General features: G+C 43.3%; 1 protein-coding gene across 1 annotated transcript; it reads right to left on the bottom strand.

The window, feature by feature from the left end:
- Positions 1-1,414: 1,414 nt before the first annotated feature.
- LOC311140367 (nuclear receptor subfamily 2 group F member 5) lies at positions 1,415-18,033 on the bottom strand. Its single transcript, XM_084175395.1, has 4 exons — positions 16,878-18,033; positions 6,287-6,567; positions 5,627-5,873; positions 1,415-3,605 (listed from the first exon to the last, which is right to left on the bottom strand). The coding sequence occupies exons 1-4, from the start codon at positions 17,242-17,244 to the stop codon at positions 3,289-3,291; spliced, it is 1,212 nt and encodes a 403-aa protein (XP_084031521.1). The 5' UTR covers positions 17,245-18,033; the 3' UTR covers positions 1,415-3,288.
- Between the last annotated feature and the right edge of the window lie 1,508 nt (positions 18,034-19,541).

Below are 19,541 nucleotides of genomic sequence, written 5' to 3' on the forward strand. Positions count from 1 at the left end.
ATGTTTTGATGGTATGTGCAGGTGGAAATGTTCGCCGTAAAAAGGCAGGTGTGCAAAATGGAAGGCAAGAGTCATTCTTCTCAAGCCATTCAAAGCAGCCATGTCAGGGTTTGATTTACCCTTACCCCCAGTAGTACACACACACACACACACTCGCATACACGCACACACGCACACACACACAGTCACTCACACACAAACCTTTGGGCCACATGTGTTTTTTATATTCATACCAAGGGAGGGGGAAAAAAGTGTGCCTCCAAAATGGGGTTTGAGGGGTCATGGTGTTTGGCCAGGAGTGACAGCTCTGAAATGAAGGCGTAAGTCATTCTCCTACTCACCACATGCACCATTCTGGGATAGGGTGAGAGGGGAGGGGAACAGAACAAGGCTATGCAAGGGTTGGGACTGGGGAGGGAGAAGGCTGCAAGGCAGTTGGTGGGAGGGGGGTGGGGTGTAAAGGGCACAAGGTTACAGGGTGGGGTAGTGTGGTGTGTGATGGGAGGAGGGGGGAGGGGGGAGAATGTCTTTAGGGAGGCAGAGGACCTGTGAGCTCTTCTCTCTTACCTTTATCAGTCTGACACAGAGCTGCCACTCCAAGTGAAGGACCACAGATGTTGTTTACACATACAGTACCCACCCACCAAGCCACTCTCTCTCTCTCTCTCTCTCTCTCTGTCTCTGTCTCTCACACACACACACACACACCACCTTAAACTGAGGGGTCAAATACCATGTGTACACTTTCTCTTGATTCTCTCTCTCTCTTTTTCTCTCCCTCTATTTTTCTCCCCGACTCAAACACACACATACATCATTAAGTGAGAGGTCAGAGTGTTTGTTTACACTCTATCGCACACACTAACAGCAGGGGAGTATCAACATTTGGGCTGCACCCTGCCGTGAGAGCTGGGGAGTCCCCCACTTTGTTTCTCATCCATTGATTGGTTTAGAGTACAGATTATTTTCATGCCTCTGTACCCCATCATATCCAAACACGCTTGAGATAAACACACTGACCACACTGAGTGACTACTACTCATGCCTAATGGACTGCACTACATGGAATTACCCATATGACTTGAGCCATCTGTCATAAGCTCTGTCTAAAATGGCCACTTGAATTCATACTGACTTGGTGTATCACCTGATTTGTATCGCCTGTTCTTTGGTAAAAGAGAAAGTAGTTGTATTATGTTGTGGTCATAATGACAGAATATGTCATGGTGTTTGAAGTGAATATACTTTTGATAGTCTAGTTAAACATCTAAAATGTTAGTCATGGCTATGACTGGTTATGACATCTACAAGTCATGTTTTAACAGCATTAGGTAATACGTTCATAGAGTAGGATGTTAGCTGGTTCGCATAGGTCTTACAAGTGGCGAGATCATAGCAACACAAGACGGAGAAATAACTGTGAACAACATATTTTTATTTCAATGAATGGATCCATATTTCCAAACAAAAATAGAGAAAAAAACATACTCTCATAGAAATATTCTGTGAACTAATTTATCAACAGACAGTCCTGCTCTCCAAGGTCCCAATGGCTTTCAAATCCCAATAATTGTTGCTGATACCCCAGTGCCACGTTAAAAAACAGAGACTGGTCGTCCAACAATCAATGTTGCCTTACAGCCCGTCATCAATTGATGGTAACAAAAACACATAATAATATCTACGCTAAATCACAGTAGATGCCCTCCTCTTAGGGGACCATTGTAACTTTAATTGAGGTTTTGGAGGTTAGTGATACAATTTCCTAGTATGCTGCTTGAATGACAATTGAATTGAGGTGGCCTCTACCCTACATGACAATGTCATATGGAGGACATATTGCCTGTCATAACAGGTAACTTCAGATTATGGCACAGTCATAAAATAAATGCTCAGTGACAAAATCTTGTTCTAAGGCAAGTACAACTATAGTTTTCAAATGCTTATTGGTTCAGGCTCCATAACAATTCTCATTTTTCACAAAAACATAAAATGTGATTGTGACATGAAACTAACTGGCATTAACTGGCATGTGTTATGTCATTCCTATGGCAGCATTATGTAGACGTTATGAAGGGCCACTTTTATGATATTCCGCTTTGAAACAGTGGCAGAAGTACACTGACCATTACCAGTTAGTGGCCCTGTAGTTTTGACCTCAAAATGGCGGCTGAGGAAGAATCTACCAGTGCTGTGTTTATGATGGGAGTGGGTCAAGTGTGGGTTCTGGATAGTTTCACATTGCAAGTGCCTATTTTTTTAATATATTTTTTTGCAACTTCCCACACCCTCTGACATCTAAATACAAGTAAAAGGTCAAATTATGGACAAACCAAAAGTTATTTTTGTCACCACTACCACAAAGATAATCCAAACAATTAATATCCATGTTCCGCTTTGGTACAGGCTGTTGATAGGTGTTTTGCCCTGGGTGAGGCGTGATTCTCTGTTTCCTACTGATAGTGTCATGTCTGTCCTGTCCTGTCTGTCCTGTCCTGTCCTGTCCTGTCCTGTCTGTCCTGTCATGTCTGACCTGTCTGTCCTGTCCCCCCACCCTGAACCTGAGCTAGTCCCAACATACCCCTTAACATGGATGTCTATGAGTCAATGACATACATATGGACACAATCATGAATTTCTCTCATTATAAACAGTGCTAATACACACACACACGGACAATACATGTCTTCTGAAAATTCTGAGGAAATTTGGCATCGTTTTTTAATGGCTTCTGGTTTCTTTAAAAAAAATTGGTTGATGAATAACCTTGGGCCTGGCTCTCTCGGTCAAGCAGTTCTATCAGCAAAGGCCTTGCTCTAAATCGCCATACAGTGGAGATTCTTGGACACGTCTCCTTTAGATTCAAGCACAGTGCTGACAATAGAGTGACTGTGTCGCCAGTAGCCACCACCGCTTCCAGTCCGAGACTGACAAAGTCGTCTTTAACGGCGTGAGTCCGACAGAGCTGCAGGAGAACGGCGCAAAAACCATTCTGCCAGCCGGCCCGTCTAGTGTCACCTCTCAAACGTGGCGAAGGCGAAGTAGGAGGGGCCATGGCAGCCACCAAGTCTCTCTATTGGCCGTGGTCCCCTGGAGAAGAGGCGTGTGAATGGCTGGATTGGTGAATGGGGGAGGGGTGTGGTGAGATAGTCAGGTGGTCAGTTCTTCTTTTTGGCGGAATGGTGGTGGTCTTCCAGGGGATGGATGGAGGAGATAAATGGAGGGAGGGATTGAGGGATGGTCAATGAAGGATGGATGAAAAGCTGAATCCGCGGCGACTCGTCCTCCTCAGGGCCCATTCTCATTGTAGTGGAGGGAGATGGGGCGGTCGCGCTGCACGGGCATGTAGGGCCAGTTGTAGCTGGAGCCCGAGAGGAGCATGTCGCGCAGCAGCGTCTCGATGGGCGTCTTGCCCACCAGGCGCACGAAGAAGAGCTGCTCAATGACGGGCGAGGAGACGATGCGGAGGGAGGGCAGCCGCAGGAGCAGGCGGCCGAAGCGGTTGGGCTGGCTGGGGTACTGGTTCCTCACATACTCCTCCAGGGCACACTGGGACTTCTCCTGGATGCTCTCCACGTGGGCCACATCCGACAGGCCCATGGCATCTGAGAAGGAGAGAGGAAGGTTAGGCGTTGATGAGTTTATGGATCATTATGGTTCTGATGAGTTGACCTCACACTGACATACAATGTGAAATTGTGTCCAGCTACGTACACACATTAGAGCTGAAATGTCAGTATCCCTATGTAAATATGTCATTCTATGTAGTGGAATACAATTCCCTTTGCCTTCAGTTGTGGGTCAAGGTGTTGTCCCTGATCTTACACCTCCCCTAGCACCAGTCCCTGGTGTGAGTCTCACACGACAGAGAGAGTGTGTTGACTGCGTGTGATACTTTTCACTCCCCCTGTGCTCCGTGGTTATGGGGTCAGAGATGGGTGAACTCAAAACGAAGTCACATTTAGTGTACTGCATGGTACTGTACTGCACGTTAAGTCCTACTGTACCAGTGTTTCTGTCCCCAGTATGAACCTAATTTAAAGGCTGCATCGAACAGCGAGGGTAATTTTCTCCCAAGTGCTTTACTCTAGTGTGCAGCAGAAGCACTGGGCTTGGATTCATCCAGCACGCTGGTCCCTTTGTCACAGTAGACTTTTATCAGCCCCCTGCGCAAACTTCGGCCTGCTGAGCTTCAGTTCCGCATAACAAAAGATTAATGTGCCTCATATTTTTGTCGTAGGTCTCCCCCCTCCCCCTCCCCCCTCTCCCCATCGCCCCAGGTGGGGTATAACTGCCAATTCTGCCACATTTCCCACTGTGAGGGCAAGCGTGTAGTTTCTTTGCTATCCGCCATTTTGGGGTCTGTGTGAGGCATCAGTGGCTGACAAAGCTAGGGCTGGCTGTGCGACTGAGCCCTCACGTGCTACCACGACACCTCCACAGGCGTCCTTTACAGGCACGACCTCCCTTTGTCTGGCTCCTTGGGCGCACACACACGCACACACACACACACACACACACACACACACACACACACACACACACACACTGGGGATGAGGATGGTGGCGGTCGTAAGATGGCCACTGTTTGATTCGGGGTGATGTGACTGGGATCTAGGGCGGAATGTCTGAGGGCGGAGGTGAGAGAGGGTATTGGGAGTTTGTCTGTCCTTGTTAGCTCATGCAGGCAGGTCTCGATGGGGGGCCTGGTCTACGAATAGTCTGTCTATCTCATTGTGTGTACATGCATGTGTGTGTGTATGCGTGTGTGTTGGCTGGGGTTGCGGGACGGATCACATGGATGCTCAGGGCTACAGGGGTTATGTAGGTCAAGGACTGGGCTGTGGCAAATCCCCCTTGTCGCTGCAACCCACCATGAATAATTCAAGCATGGTGGTGGGGGCAGGGGTGAGAGGGCTGGGGTTTGGAGAGGAGGGAAGGGGAGAGGCTGCTTGACTGGTTTCAATAATAGATGGTAGCGTGAAGGAGAAGAGGGTGATGAAATAAAAGAGAGAAGAGCGAAGGGGTTCTTCAGCCATCCAAACTGAAGAGTGCGGGCCAGAGCTAGGTACATGCAAAGTGATTCTGACAAGCTGTGCGATGGAGGCGAGGAAAAGGGCGATTGACAGGAAACAAAAACAAAGGTGGAAGACCTCAGAGTTGGGTTCTCTCACACTCACACCCCCTGGGTCATAAACAATGAATCCTCAACACATCACAATCCCAGATCTGACAGCATTCTGGGTGGCGTAGAATAGCCATAACTATCTACTGTGCCTCATCCAGTGGCAAAAGTGGTGTAACAAAAGAATGAGCAAACTATTGTTTTTATATTGCTATTTCACCAATATTTACGCTTCTTTACCTCATATAAGTAGTTCATCCATGATAATATTTATATGGTATCCATACATTATCGATACATTGTTTACAAAGACATTGTTAACCACTTGGTTGTTAACCACATGCTATACTGTAGAGAGTCTATAAGTCTGCTAACTTATCTGGAGTGACCACCATTACCTAAATATGTAGTTCCGCACAAAACACAACACAAACTATCCTACAGATAGACATAAACAACGACATATAGAAACAGAAACCACTAAAGTCAGACTCCACTCACCGGATGTGAAGAGCACAATGGATTTGAGGCAGGAGTACTCAGCCGTGTCCACCTGCAGAACCTTCAGTTTCTCCACCTGCTCCTGGAACACCCGGATGTGGTCCATGAACGCCACCACGCGTTCCGCAGACATGGGCGATGCGTGCAGGCCGGCAGCCGCCAGCAGGGGCGCCACGTGCAGTGGCATGGAGCACTGGGCCGCGTTCAACACAAACAACTCACTCCATGACATGCGCAGGAGCGCCACCTAGGGCACGGGAGGAATTATGGTAGGATTGGTTAGTTCAGAGTTGACAGAGGGTGGTTCTGGGAAATAAGGATAACAGTGTTTATCTTCCTTATGCAGATGGTTGAGTATGGCAAGTGTTAATGATATGGCCAAACTTAAAGGCTGCTGACCCCACAATTTAACCTTTACATGACATACCAATTGCAGACATGGACATATCTGTTCTGGACAATATTTTCTGGGCAATATCTGTGATGAGCATCTACAGCTCATCCATAAGGGACTACCCAAATAAAGTGACCAAACCACATCTCTAGGCATACATCATTTCTATTTTCTAGTCAGGCATAAAAAAAGATTATAGTCAGGCATAAAAAAAGAATTATAGTCAGGCATAGTTTCTAGTCAGGAATCAGGGTGGTCTTCCACACCTGGTCCATGAGCTGCAGGTCAGGGAAGAAGGGGATGTTCTTGGCCCACTCCACAGCGCTGAAGAGCAGCCGTGCGGCCAGCTCGCAGATGTTCTCGATGCCCATCAGGTTGTTTCCCTGCATGCACTGGGACCCGTAACGGGATGTGGGGTAGGGCTCGGCGCGCAACAGCAGAGAGATGAATCCAGATAGGTAGGGCTGCCCGTTGTAAGGGTCGCTGCCATTGGTCAGGTACTGACCCGGGCTGGACTGGGAGTTGGACATGCGGCCTCTCTGGACAGCTGAGGGAGAGAGAAAGAAAGGGTTAAGAAGGAGATATGGCATTTGATTTTCATGAGCAAAATACATTTTTCCTCTTTTGACATTTCAAAGGCTCACAAAAAAACTGTGATATGTCTTGTAATATGTCAAAGGCCGTGGGTATAAGTGAATCCTCAAGTACTAGAAGCTAATTGTTTGGCCAGGTGCAGGTACAGTAGGTACAGTAGAACTACTGCATATTTCATTCATTCATGTGGCTGTACTCTATCCACCTAGCCTTTATTTAAATCCAGGCTGGCACAGTTACAGTAACATTTAGGACCTGAAGCTTCTCTGTCATCACGTCGTCATGACTGCATCCAGCACTAACCGCCTTCATTTAGTAGGCTGCAATTACCACTGTGTCATAAAGCACCATCTAGAGGCACTCAGACAAGTCTGCTCTTTCTCAATGGGAATATATAGGGCCAAATCACACTGGGGCTCGCAGCTAAAAGACATGTCATGGCGGGTGCATGGGGAGAGGAGGAAGGACGGTGGAGGTTGGAGGTGCAAAGTGTGGAGAAACGGGGGGAAATTTCTGCGGCTCTAAATGTGTCAGCACTCTGTCTCCTGACAGGCAGACCCCGGTGCCGTGCATCAATGAGTAATGGCAACCAGCAGCCGGTAAAGACACTACGGCTCTTCACACCTTTGCTCCCCCCCCCCCAAAACACCCCCACTCCACTGCCAAATGGCTCAGCCGAAGGGGAAGGGGGCACGCAGAGGCTAAGCACACATCCCCCCACCCCCGCCGAGCTATGATGCGGCGGCTCAAAGCCCATTTGGAAAACACCTGTTCAGTCATCCCCGCTGTCTGATTAATAACTCATCTACAGTTACACAGAACGAGGGAGAGAGAGAGAGAGAGAGAGAGAGAGAGAGAGAGAGAGAGAGAGAGAGAGAGAGAGAGAGAGAGAGAGAGAGAGAGAGAGAGTATGAGAAAGGGAGGGAGAGGAAGAGAGAGGGAGAGAAAGAGAGAGGTGTCGAGGGAAGGTAGAGGTAGTGACAGAAAGAGAGATAGAAAAGGGTAACATAGAGAGGCACATGGAGCAAGAGAAAGGAGTGTGGGAGAGAGGGGGAGAGAGAGAGAGCGAGAGAGGGTGGGACAGGCCTTGGAAAATACTTTGAAACTCAGCATCACCTGTCCTTCGACACAACAGCTGTGAAAATGTAATACACTACAGTGTAGCAAAAAGAGGACAGGTCAAATCACTCAAGAACACAGTAAGTCAATAGAATTTCAAGACAGTTTACTGATTACAAAAAAAAAACATTTGAGTTTGTGACCTCAAAATACTGGTTTCCCTTGAACTCAAGCAACTCCTGTCCCAGGGAAAGAATGTTGTCTCCTTTTGCAAACAACAACATAGGGTACAGAGACAACATTGCACAATGGGAATTACCATGTAACTCACTCCTAAAAAACCTTACGTCAAAAGAATTGAACAAATTCCGGAAAAACTATTTTAAAAAGATTCCAGTTAGCTTAAACGGGTTGAAAGTGCACTTTTTTTTAGAGCATGGTTGTCCTTCATTAGAGGTTAGTGTGTTTTGACTATCTGAATTTAAAAAAAATAATCAATGCATCATAATGATTAATGCCATAATCCACCAGACGCCAAATCCACTCCATCCACTTGTCTTTTGAAAAGCCTCTTTGAGGAGGTTGTGTGTGAGTGCTTGAGTGCTTGAGTCGAGATGACGCATCCAAAGCATCTCTATGTGAATGAGCAAGGGAAATTAATGAGACCGGGAGAGAAGGGCATAGATAGGGTAAAAGGGAGAGGGAGAAAGATAGTGAGTGGCATTGGATGAGAAAGAGAGAGAGAGAGAGAGAGAGAGAGAGAGAGAGAGAGAGAGAGAGAGAGAGAGAGAGAGAGAGAGAGAGAGAGAGAGAGAGAGAGAGAGAGAGAGAGAGAGAGAGAGAGAGAGAGAGAGAGAGAGAGAGAGAGAGAGAGAGAGAGAGAGAGAGGAGAGAGAGAGAGAGAGAGAGAGAGAGAGAGGGGATGTAGAGACAGATTTTAAAGCCTGCCATAATCCATTTCCCGGTTTCTAATTGGTCGACGGTGGCTTAGTGTGATTGGACAGACCAAATCCACTATCTCTTGACAGTAGAAGTACTGGCAAACAGTGGGATTAAACAACTAAAGTGCCTAAAACCCCAAACAGAAAGACCATGGCACTACATCTAACCCCATGGTACAAAAATAAGGCAGAGGGGAGAAGAGGGCACGAAACAGGTATCCTTGGCGATTTCAGCCATGACATTTAAAAAACGCCGTCACAGAGAGTGTGTGGCGGTGGAATTAAGCACGCCTCATCCCACCAAGGCTGTCCTTATTTGGCCTTAAGTCACTGTGCTAGAAGTACAAGACAGTTGAGCAAACTATTGTAGATAAATACAATTAAGGACTATCTGCTACAGTAAAAGGTCATAGTCGGGGGTTATGCACTAGAAGCATGACAGATTTGGCACAGCCTCTTCATTAACTGAGATAAGTGGTATAATGGGTTTTGTGTAGTCCATTAAAGGTCCGCTAACAAAAAACACAAGATAATATTCAAATACACAGACACACAAATATAGCTTATTTTGGACAGTAAAGCAGTGTGTATTGTGTAAGCCCGCTCAGAGAGGAGTGTATGATGAGTGTGTGATGTGACATTCATGTGTTATTCCTGTGCTTCTCACAGACTCATTTAGCTTGGGTTGAACTCTGACCTCTGGGGTCACTGCTCTCACACGCTGCACGCAAGGGTTACAGTGAAGCACCAACCCCCTGACAAAAAGTCAAACCATTTACCCTTAGTCAACTACAAATACACAGAGGAAGGGGGGCCAAGGCTGTGAGAAAGACGTGGAAAGAAAGAGAGGAAGAAAGGGTGAGAGGAAAGGAGAGAAAAAAAGAGGTTGAGAATGAAGGTGAGTGTAAGAGTAGAGAATTAAGAAATAGGGGGATGATGTGAAATAGACCACTCCCCCACCCCCAAAAAAATATATACAATAAAATATATGGGGAGTGGGGTGACGCGGGATGTTCCCCAATGCTGGAAGGGGGGCCTCGAGTGAAAACGTTTGGGAACCCCTGAAATAGACAATGGGAGCGAGGAAGAGGGAAGGAGGCAGAGTGAAGTATGATATTGTATGGAAAGGGATAGAGAAGGGGTAAAGAGACAAGGAAAAAGAGCGAGACAGACAGACAGAGATGGAGAGAGCTTCCTGTGAGGACGCTCAGACACATTAGCTGCAAACGTAGCCCCTTTAATATCCACCCAGTCACGTTGGCGCTGCTTTGATGAAGCAGATATGAATTAATAACAGAAATGCACCCTGCATGGAGGAGTGCTCTGGCTTTCTATCCATCTCTCTACTCACCCATCTCTCTAGTCTATCTATTTCTACAATGGAAGAGATCACACAACAAGCTATACTATACAAGCGACTCAATCATTTTCATTACATTTAGTTAAACACTCAATGGCTGTTTCTCAAGAAAATTGGTGTAAAGTCACCTGGACTCAAAAACAATACGATACTTCAAAATGTAACAATGGACATGGATATGGATAACGCTAGACTTACTGTAAAGGCTAGCCTTTCATATTGTGGCAATAGGCTAGCCTGGCTATTGTACAGACAAGAGAGAAAATGAGCGACTCAACAGAGAAATATGACAGTATGACATGCAATGTGAGTCTATTCACCTTGAGGTGTCAAACGAAGCCCATCTCTGCAGAGTGAACTCTAGTCCTCCACACACATCCCCTCCTCTAAAATATTAAATCCTAGCCTTGGGGATATCAGAATGTGAAACGACTAGTGCCTCAGCTCTATGGTCTCTTTGTGGCCTATCACTTCAATGGAGGCTGCTTTCTGTCAATGAATAATGGCAGCCACCTTGGACTGGGGAGAGTGAATTAGCCTAGTAGCTTTACGTAAAGAGACCTATTCTAACATGTCAATAAACTATGACAGTATTGTAATAGGGGAATGTTTTAGCAGGCCAGGGTTTAGGGGGTAAACTAGTCTAGGTTTTTGATTGCCTGCTCATACAAGCTGGACAACATGCATGGATTAGTCAATAAAGGCAGTCATTTAGCGAGCCGTGGTATTTACTCAATAGAGAGTCAACCTCACATTTGGACTTTGCCTTGAACATGTCCATTATTAATGTTTCGTTTCTGGTTCTCGTTGACCTACAGTATATCTGTCTCTGTATTTGGTCTGTGTGAACCAAGGGTCAATGGCTGTAGCAGCGAGTCTCATATAGAGTGATGTGTTTCATAATCCTATGTATGAGTAACTGAATATCAATATCCAGGACTTTCCCTGTGTTATTTACCATTGAGGGACACACACTAGGAGTCACAATGGAGATAATCTGTCTTTGAATGTTCTGTCTATGAACAGTCGTAACTATGTATTTACTATGAACAATCTAGAGCAGGGGTCTCCAACAGGTCGACCGCAAGATACCAGTAGCTCGCAGCCCACCTATGAGTAGCTCGCCAAACAATTCTGAAAGTACATGCAATTTTCACGTGTTCCACGGCAAACTGTCATAAACAAATCTCACAAGTATCAGACACCGCAAGCTCCCAGCTACTATCTAATCAATGCAACATTGACATTATCCCACCTCTGGTTAGCCACTATTGGCTTAAAAAGCCAAACCTAACACAATATCTGCCAATTAATTTACAGCAATATTGCCCCTGTCTGTCTGTGTGGTGCGTGCGTTTGTCACTCCGTGTGTAGCCAGTTGATGTGATAACCGTCTTGTAGGTTGACAGAAATACTTTCCCCCAAACCTTCTCAATTAAATGTTAACTGCAAAGTAGGCATACCTGGAAGAAGTATATCATGAGTAAGTATATAATTTGTATCTATTATTTGTTATTTTAAAACTTTGCCATGAAATGAGCATTAGCGGTATAGAACCATCACTAGACCAGCACATTAGATGGCACAATCCTCACTTGCTAGATGTGCAATTAAAGGGCCAGATGCACAATTAAAAGGCCAGATGCACAATTAAAGGGCCAGATGCACAATTAAAGGGCCAGATACACAACTAAAGGGGAATTACACCCCCACATTTTTGTTTTGTTTTATTCCAGACCTAAAAAAAATGGTATTCTGATTTGATTTAAGCATTGACATGGACTCAGAACATCCAATTTCGTTGTTTCTCTATGAACAATTGCAATTTTGAGAGTGAAAAAAATATATAAAAATAGAATTTGGGAAAAGAATAACAGATTCTATAGGACCCCCCTTAGAGTTGTTTATTAACCTTTATTTTACCAGGTATATTGACAGAAAATATAGCTAGAAAAAAATAAGTAGCTCGCCACACGTTTCATTTTTAAAAAGTAGCTCTCATGCTAGAAAAGGTTAGAGACCTCTGATCTAGAGTATGTACTCTAGTGGACAGTGTGCCTGCCCATGCCAATCTCTGGGTGCATGTCACTATGTGAGTTGGTATCTGTGCCCATGTCACTATGTGTGGTAGCTGGTAGGGAATGTTAGTTGTGAACGTAAAATTGTGAATGTGTCAAGTATATGGTGTGTTCTTCTAACGTGTGAATTTGACCAACATCACAGTCTATATTGGTCTTTTTTGGTCTCACTAAGGTCAGAGGAGCGCATACGGAAAATTCCGACAGCAGAACATGATATGCACTTCACTCCCAACTAGCCCAAGGAACTGTCAGCCAGTTGTGCACGTTCACTGTCTCTCTGTCCCTCACAACTTCCTTATACCTTAAACCAGTGTTCTACTCTAAGCAGGAATGTCATTGAGAAACATGGAGAGTAGAGGAGATGCCAGAGGTGCCAAACAGGTAGAGCAGTGAAGAGGTAAATATGACCTTTTACATGACTGTTAAGTATAAATCTACCTTAACACGAGATATTAGATATCTATGTGGGCTGAAATAGAGTGACCTCTCAGTCAAGTTACACACTAAGGGTCAACCAAAATATCAGCTGGGCTGTCCAAATAACACTCCTAAATTAGACACATACAACACCAGCGAATGTGACACTTGTCTTAAATAATGCAGATGTATATGTAGTACATTTTGGAGCAAGTTACTGCATAGATTGGTTAAATTACTCACTCACTTTTTGTACCTTACTAAAACGTTGCCATGTTTTACAGAATTTTGCCATTAGGGAGTGGTGCATTTTTGGAGCGGGACGGGAGATGCAGGGCACCAACTTGGTCGACAAGAAAGGCCCGCCTAACCACAAACATAACCTGTCAGGTTTGTTTTTCTATGCTTTGTTGCTGATATTCTGCTCTATTTGTTTGTTTTCACTGGCAGAATCCTCCTACACCATCAATACGTTACTTTTACGCATGTTACCAACAGTAGCGGTGCGTGGGTAAAATCACTGTGGAAGCCAGAAAAGAAGCCATATTACAACCTATGTGTTGTGATAATTGCTTTGTTTGCTATTTAACCTGTTAGTTCATTTGCCTTGCGACCGTGATATATAGGCCTAAAGGCCAAGACAATAAGAAGAGACAGTGGCAGAATAAATTCAACCACACCTTTGTTTAATCACAAAACCAGAGAGCAACCTCTGTCCGGTGAAGTCCACAAAGCATATTGCATGTAACAAACAGTTACATGACCTACAGCATGGTCAAGCAGTTAATGTTTCCGACATTTCGGACCACTAAACAACTATTGATTTAGAACCACGGAGAGTTACCGCAAATCGCAAAGAAAACAGGAGCTGCCTCCACTATTCCAGCACCATTTCAACTTCAACATTTCAACATCATCAAATCACCTATGCTTAGTGTAATACAGTGACAACTAAAAGATACCAAAAATGATTTAGTCCAATCATCGTAAGCTAAATATGATGTGGCTGTCCATGGTTCTGATTTATGTGTGTGTGTGTGTGTGTGTGTGTGTGTGTGTGTGTGTGTGTGTGTGTGTGTGTGTGTATGTGTGCACGTGCGTGCGCATTCGTGCAAGTAGAAAAAACATGTTGACTCACCCTACTTGTAGAGAAAGGCCAATGCCATCCTCCTCTCTTTCATGTTGATGAAATAGTCTATCACTTTGTCATACAGTATATGCTTTTATTTTTTGTTGTCCTAGGCTACCTGGCTAAAATGTTTGCTCGCTAGTCTAACTTCCTTTCATGGGCAACATGCTACTTAACATTAGCCTTTTACATCTAGCTACATATTGAACTTCCATCCTCTCAGGCCAAGGGAACAATGTATGAATTCATGGTTGGATCAGAATCGCCTTTATAATCATTGCCAGTACCGGCAACATGCAACAATTTCAACAATTTTACTGAGTTACAGTTCATATAAGGAAATCAGTCAATTGAAATAAATAAATTAGGCCCTAATCTATGGATTTCACATGACTAGGCAGGGGCGCAGCCATGGGGTGGGCCTGGAAAGGCATAGGCCCACCCACTTGGGAGCCAGGCTCAGCCAATCATACTGAGTTTTTCCCCACAAAAGGGCTTTATTACAGACAGAAATACTCCTCAGTTGCATCAGCTGTCCGTGTGGCTGGTCTCAGACGATTCCACAGGTCGGGATCTATTGTCCCCAGCACAAGGTGCACCTGTGTAATGATCATGCTGTTTAATCAGCTTCTTGATATGCCACACCTGTCAGGTGGATGGATTATCTTGGCAAAGGGGGATTTGCTCATTAACATGGATGTAAAGAAATGTGTGTAAATTTTTTTTAGAGAAATAAGCTTTTTGTGCATATGGAAATTTTCTGGGATATTTTATTTCAGCTCATGAAACATGGGACCAACACTTTACATGTTGTATTTATATTTTTGTTCAGTATATTTATTTTTCTTGGTACATTTTTTGGGACGCCTTGCTTCCCTTGGCATCCATGAATACTGGTTACCAATCCATGTGTCGAGAATAGCGTGATATTTAGATTATTATTTTGTGCCTGGCTTGCATAACACAAGTAGGCAATACCTTGTAGTGGTTTCTTTATATTTTGGAAAATGAAAGAAGATATTTCTGATGACTGTTATAGAAGTGATAGTCCTCAGTATTTGCCCTCTGCTTTAACCCAAGAGCAAACACACGTTTGTGAATAACTATTACAAAGTTAATTATTGATAGTTCCAACAATCAATTTGAGATTACTTCAAATCCATATACGGGGCAAAAATGTACATTTGTGTATTTCCAAAATGTTCCAAAATTCACACGGATTATAACTCAGAAAGCCCAATGGACTCCTCTTGTCAGCCGACCCTGTTGCATTATGTAGAAGTAACATGACTTATGTATGACCTCTGGGGAAGACGAATAGGAGATTTGGGTGTGTAGTCTTACTGCTTCCTCGCTGCTACCAGTAAGCTTTTAATGTGATTGCAATGCTGCATTTAAATGTGTACAATTGGTGCTTTTAGTATGAATTATCCCCACCATTAGGCTACCTCTGAACTTTTCAGGGCAAATTGTTAGCAGGACTTTATCTTAGGCCCTATTGCCGAGTTAGAAACAAATATGTAGCCTATTTCACAGCAAATAATGCCTCTATAACTGGAGTTTATTTTGGTTATTACAGTCTGACTAAAAAGTTCATTTGATTTTCTTTTGGTGTTTGAAAACCTAATTATTGGTAGGCCTAAAGAAAACAATGAAATATGTTTGATGTACTATCTGACAAAGGTTGCCGTTTCAAAGCATTGCTAACACTTGGTTGTGGTACAACACAACTCTGCATAACATTTCAATTATAATTATTGATTTAAAGTCAATTAGAAAATTAGGTATATCCAAAATACTTATGCCCAGGGCTTTAAAACCAACACTTTCAACATTTTAAAGAAGTGCGATTTTTTTACATTTTCCTCAAATGCACTGAGATTTACGAGGACACGTATCTAGGTTTATAATCCACGATGAGGACGAGTCTGTTTTGCGTATGATATACCAGTACCAATTTAATCAACACTTGAAAGAGTTATAGATTTTTTAATCGTGTTTATGCTGAATATTAGTCTAGACCATATAATAGTAGCATAGCTTAACAAATCCCTTTCAAAATGTTATCTGCAGTAGTTAATATATAATGTAGCCAAATAATGGTCTGATAACATATTGAGCATGTTTATGTTGATGAAAGGTCAACAGACTTCGGTGTGTCAGGCGATTTCCTCGGGTTCATTCAGTCAGAAAGGGGCATGGCCGACTAAATTTACCCTGCAGTGCTTTACATGAACTGTGTACAGTGTACACACTAGCACACTAACGAGATCCCTTGAATGATTCTTTTCGGCGATAGGACGGGTATTTCCACCTAAAATGTTTTGAATCGTTTATTACGACGGAGGCTACTGTATTCAAGACCTCGTTTGTAATAGGCCTGCCTGCTTGACACACTCACACTGGAAGTTCAACACAGCGTGCTTCCTGTTGAGTACTGTTTGTGCCACTATTTGCACTGTTTATGGTCATATCATAGGGACCTTTTGGAGTATCCACAACAGCTTGAGTGGCCAGGTTGATCAAGAATTACAGTATATAATTTGCGATAAAACCTATTGCAATATGCTAACAAGGTTTACTCCAGAGTAGGCTACACTGCATAGCGATGCATGCATTTATGATTAGAGAAATTTAGTATTGTTGGTGGGCAATGCATAAAATACAGAGTACAACAATAGCAACGTCCAGCATGGAGACATGCATGTGCAGAGATTTTGTGAGGATTTCGAGTGTCTGGTTCGCGTGTTATAATTAACACAACTCGTCTGATTGAACATGACGCAGCAAGATCCTAGCTGACTGATTAAAAGTGAAACGCAGTGCTTTGCGAACACGTTGCCACTGTTCATCTTTCGCACTAATTGACCCGTTCTTAATCATGCACAATACAATACATGTAGCGGGCCCTCTTGTAGCGGATAGGGTGTCGGGGAGCAAACACCAGAATTAATTGGGAAACAAAGAGAGCCCTTTTCCAAGGGGAGAAAAATAACTGCATACTATGGACTGAATAGGGAATAAAAGGGTAGGCGATCTGAAACAACAAGCATTGCGTTACAGCAGACTACAATTGCTTTTAGGATAACTATGACTGATAGAAGAGGGAAATATATAAGACAGGGATATCCATCGTTAAAGCGCTATATGGTTTCAACTATACGCAACGACATTCTTGAAACCAAATGTCCGCCAAAACCCAATTTGATCATTTTATTAGTTTACAACATTTACATAAAGGCTACAGTCTTCACCGAATCTCAAATCCTGTCTTACCTTCTCTTCTCATGCCGACTTTGAGGCACTTCTTCAGTCGGCAGTACTGACACTGGTTCCGATGATGTTGGTCGATGGGACAGTCGCGATTCCCCCGGCATGTGTAACTGAGGTTCCGTCGCACCGAACGCTTGAAGAAGCTTTTACAGCCCTCGCAGGTGAATTGGCCGTAATGCTTGCCACTGGACTTATCCCCACACACCATGCAGTCCACGTTGGGGATCTTGTCCCCGGAAAGTGCATCGTTCCCTGGGGTTGAACCAGAGGGGGTTCCCGGTGTCCCGCCGGGCTCCTGACTGCAAATCTGGAGCTGGGACCCGGGATCCGCCGAAATGTTCTCTTGCCACTGGTTTACTACCATTGCCATGCTATCCTAAAACACTTTGGTTAAACAACAGATACGAGTCCAATTCCGTAGCGCGGGGAGGAGATAAGAATCCGTTCTGACGTCTTAGGAAAACAAGGCAGGGCGAAAAGGCGCTTCCCACTTCCTCCAAAAAGTATTTAATATATTCTCAAATAGATTTTCTCTAGTTAATCAAATGTCCCTGTCATAAACGTATCTTCTGTAAACTTCTATCAAAGTTTACGAAGACAGCACGGTATCAACATGACTATTACTTAAGAATGTAGCCTACTGCCAGTGTTCTGCTCTGCGCAGAAATCCATAAACACGCTCTCTCAAAAACGTTGAGTGTATTTGAAAAGTCGACTATCAATACAGCATGTACACACTGGAGAAGTGGTCGTTAAAGTGTCATTTTCATGAATATTGACTGCTTCGAATCTTATTGTAGTTAATTTTCGAACTGAACTAAATCAAAATCTTCTCTCAATCCCAAAAACACAATACTAACCATAGTTCTACGCAATTATGTGATCGAAGTTGTCTTGTAAACTCATACAGACGTGCGATCCAGAAAGTAAAGTTGCTTTCGTTCCTCTAATATTGTGCGCCACGATGAGGTCTGAAAAGAAACGTCGATAAACCATGGATGGAGTGCTCTGTGGTAGATGCAGTATGTTTACAAGCAGATATCTTTGCCAATCATGTACTTCACCCGTCGGCTGTCGGTCCCATCTCTGAAAATCATAGTTAGAATTTGGTGAAAGTGACACTAAACAGCCGTGCTTGTAGCCCCCCCACCCCCCATATAAGGCCAGAACTACCATATAAGGCATGACCCCTCCTCTCATTGAGAATGGATTTACGCATGAACGGACAGATTCAATTGGCCAGGGGAGGCTTAAGAAGTAAGGCACTCTCCAATTGGGCAGCCGCCGATTAGCTATACAGTATGTTCTGATTGATAGAGTAGCTGTGTCATTACTGTATAACGGAGTGTAGCTGTATACAATAATCAATGTAGACATAGATCTTGATTTTTTTATATCTAAAAACAAAACTGTTAGGCCTCACTCAAAGGGTCAAATATATTTATCAAAGTAATAGGCCTATGTCAAATATGTCCTCAAACATCAGTGTTTATAAACTTTTCCACTCAAACGTAGCTTTTATTTTCATTGTTTATTTGATGGCCATTTCAACTCAATCATCCCCACTTTAATTTACTTTTCTAAAAATGTTTTAATTACTTGTATATCCTACTGATACCACAATGCAATTCTGAATGTTTAATGTTATGCCCACGTGCTGAAAGCTATACAGTTTTCACAGTAAGATTATCGATTGTTCCAAACCAAGGTGACAAACTTCTCACCAAGAGACACATATGGAGTGTTAATTTTGTCAGTTTGTTGTGCAGCTAAACTTGCCATCTGGATCTCAATGCACAAAAGGCCATAGCAGTAATTAACGATGACTACTGTGTTTTTCTCTAATGGGGTTTTCAAGCTGAAAACAGCAGGGACCTAATTATTTTTCCAGACAGGTCCTGATCTGTCATTTGAGGAGTAGTAAGACCATTGTGATTGACAGCAGCAGAATCCCATGTGAAGACTAAAAGTAAACTCAGCTGAAATAGTCAAGGTTTTCAACCTTTCACTCTGCGGAATTTGATGACCTAGGCCTGGGTCATGGGATATTAATAGCAGTGGTGTAAAGTACTTAAGTAAAAATACCTGAAAGTACTACTTAAGTAGGTTTTTGGGGTATCTGTACTTTACTTTACTATTTTTGACAGCTTTTACTTTTACTTCACTACATTCCTAAAGAAAATAATTTACTTTTTACTCCATACATTTACCCTGACACCCAAAAGTACTCGTTACATTTTGAATGCTTAGCAGGATAGGAAAATTGTCCTTTCACACACTTATTAAGAGAACATCCCTGGCCATCCCTACTGCATCTGATCTGGCGGACTCACTAAACACACATGCTTCGTTTGTAAATTATGTCTGAGTGTTGGAGTGTGCCCCTGGCTATCTGTAAATTTAAAAAACAAGAAAATCATGCTGTCTGGTTTGCTTAATATAAGACATTTTAAATTATTTATACTTTACTTTTACTTTTGATACTTAAGTATATTTGAGCAATTACATTTACTTTTGATACTTAAGTATATTTAAAACCAAACACTTTTAGACTTTTACTCAAGTAGTATTTTACTGGGTGACTTTCACTTTTACTTGAGTCTTTTTCTATTAAGGTATCTTTACTTTTACTCAAGTATGACAATTGGGTACTTTTTCCACCACTGA

The sequence above is a fragment of the Coregonus lavaretus genome (genome assembly GCF_964263955.1).
Source record: "Coregonus lavaretus genome assembly, chromosome: 13".
NCBI lineage: Eukaryota > Metazoa > Chordata > Actinopteri > Salmoniformes > Salmonidae > Coregonus > Coregonus lavaretus.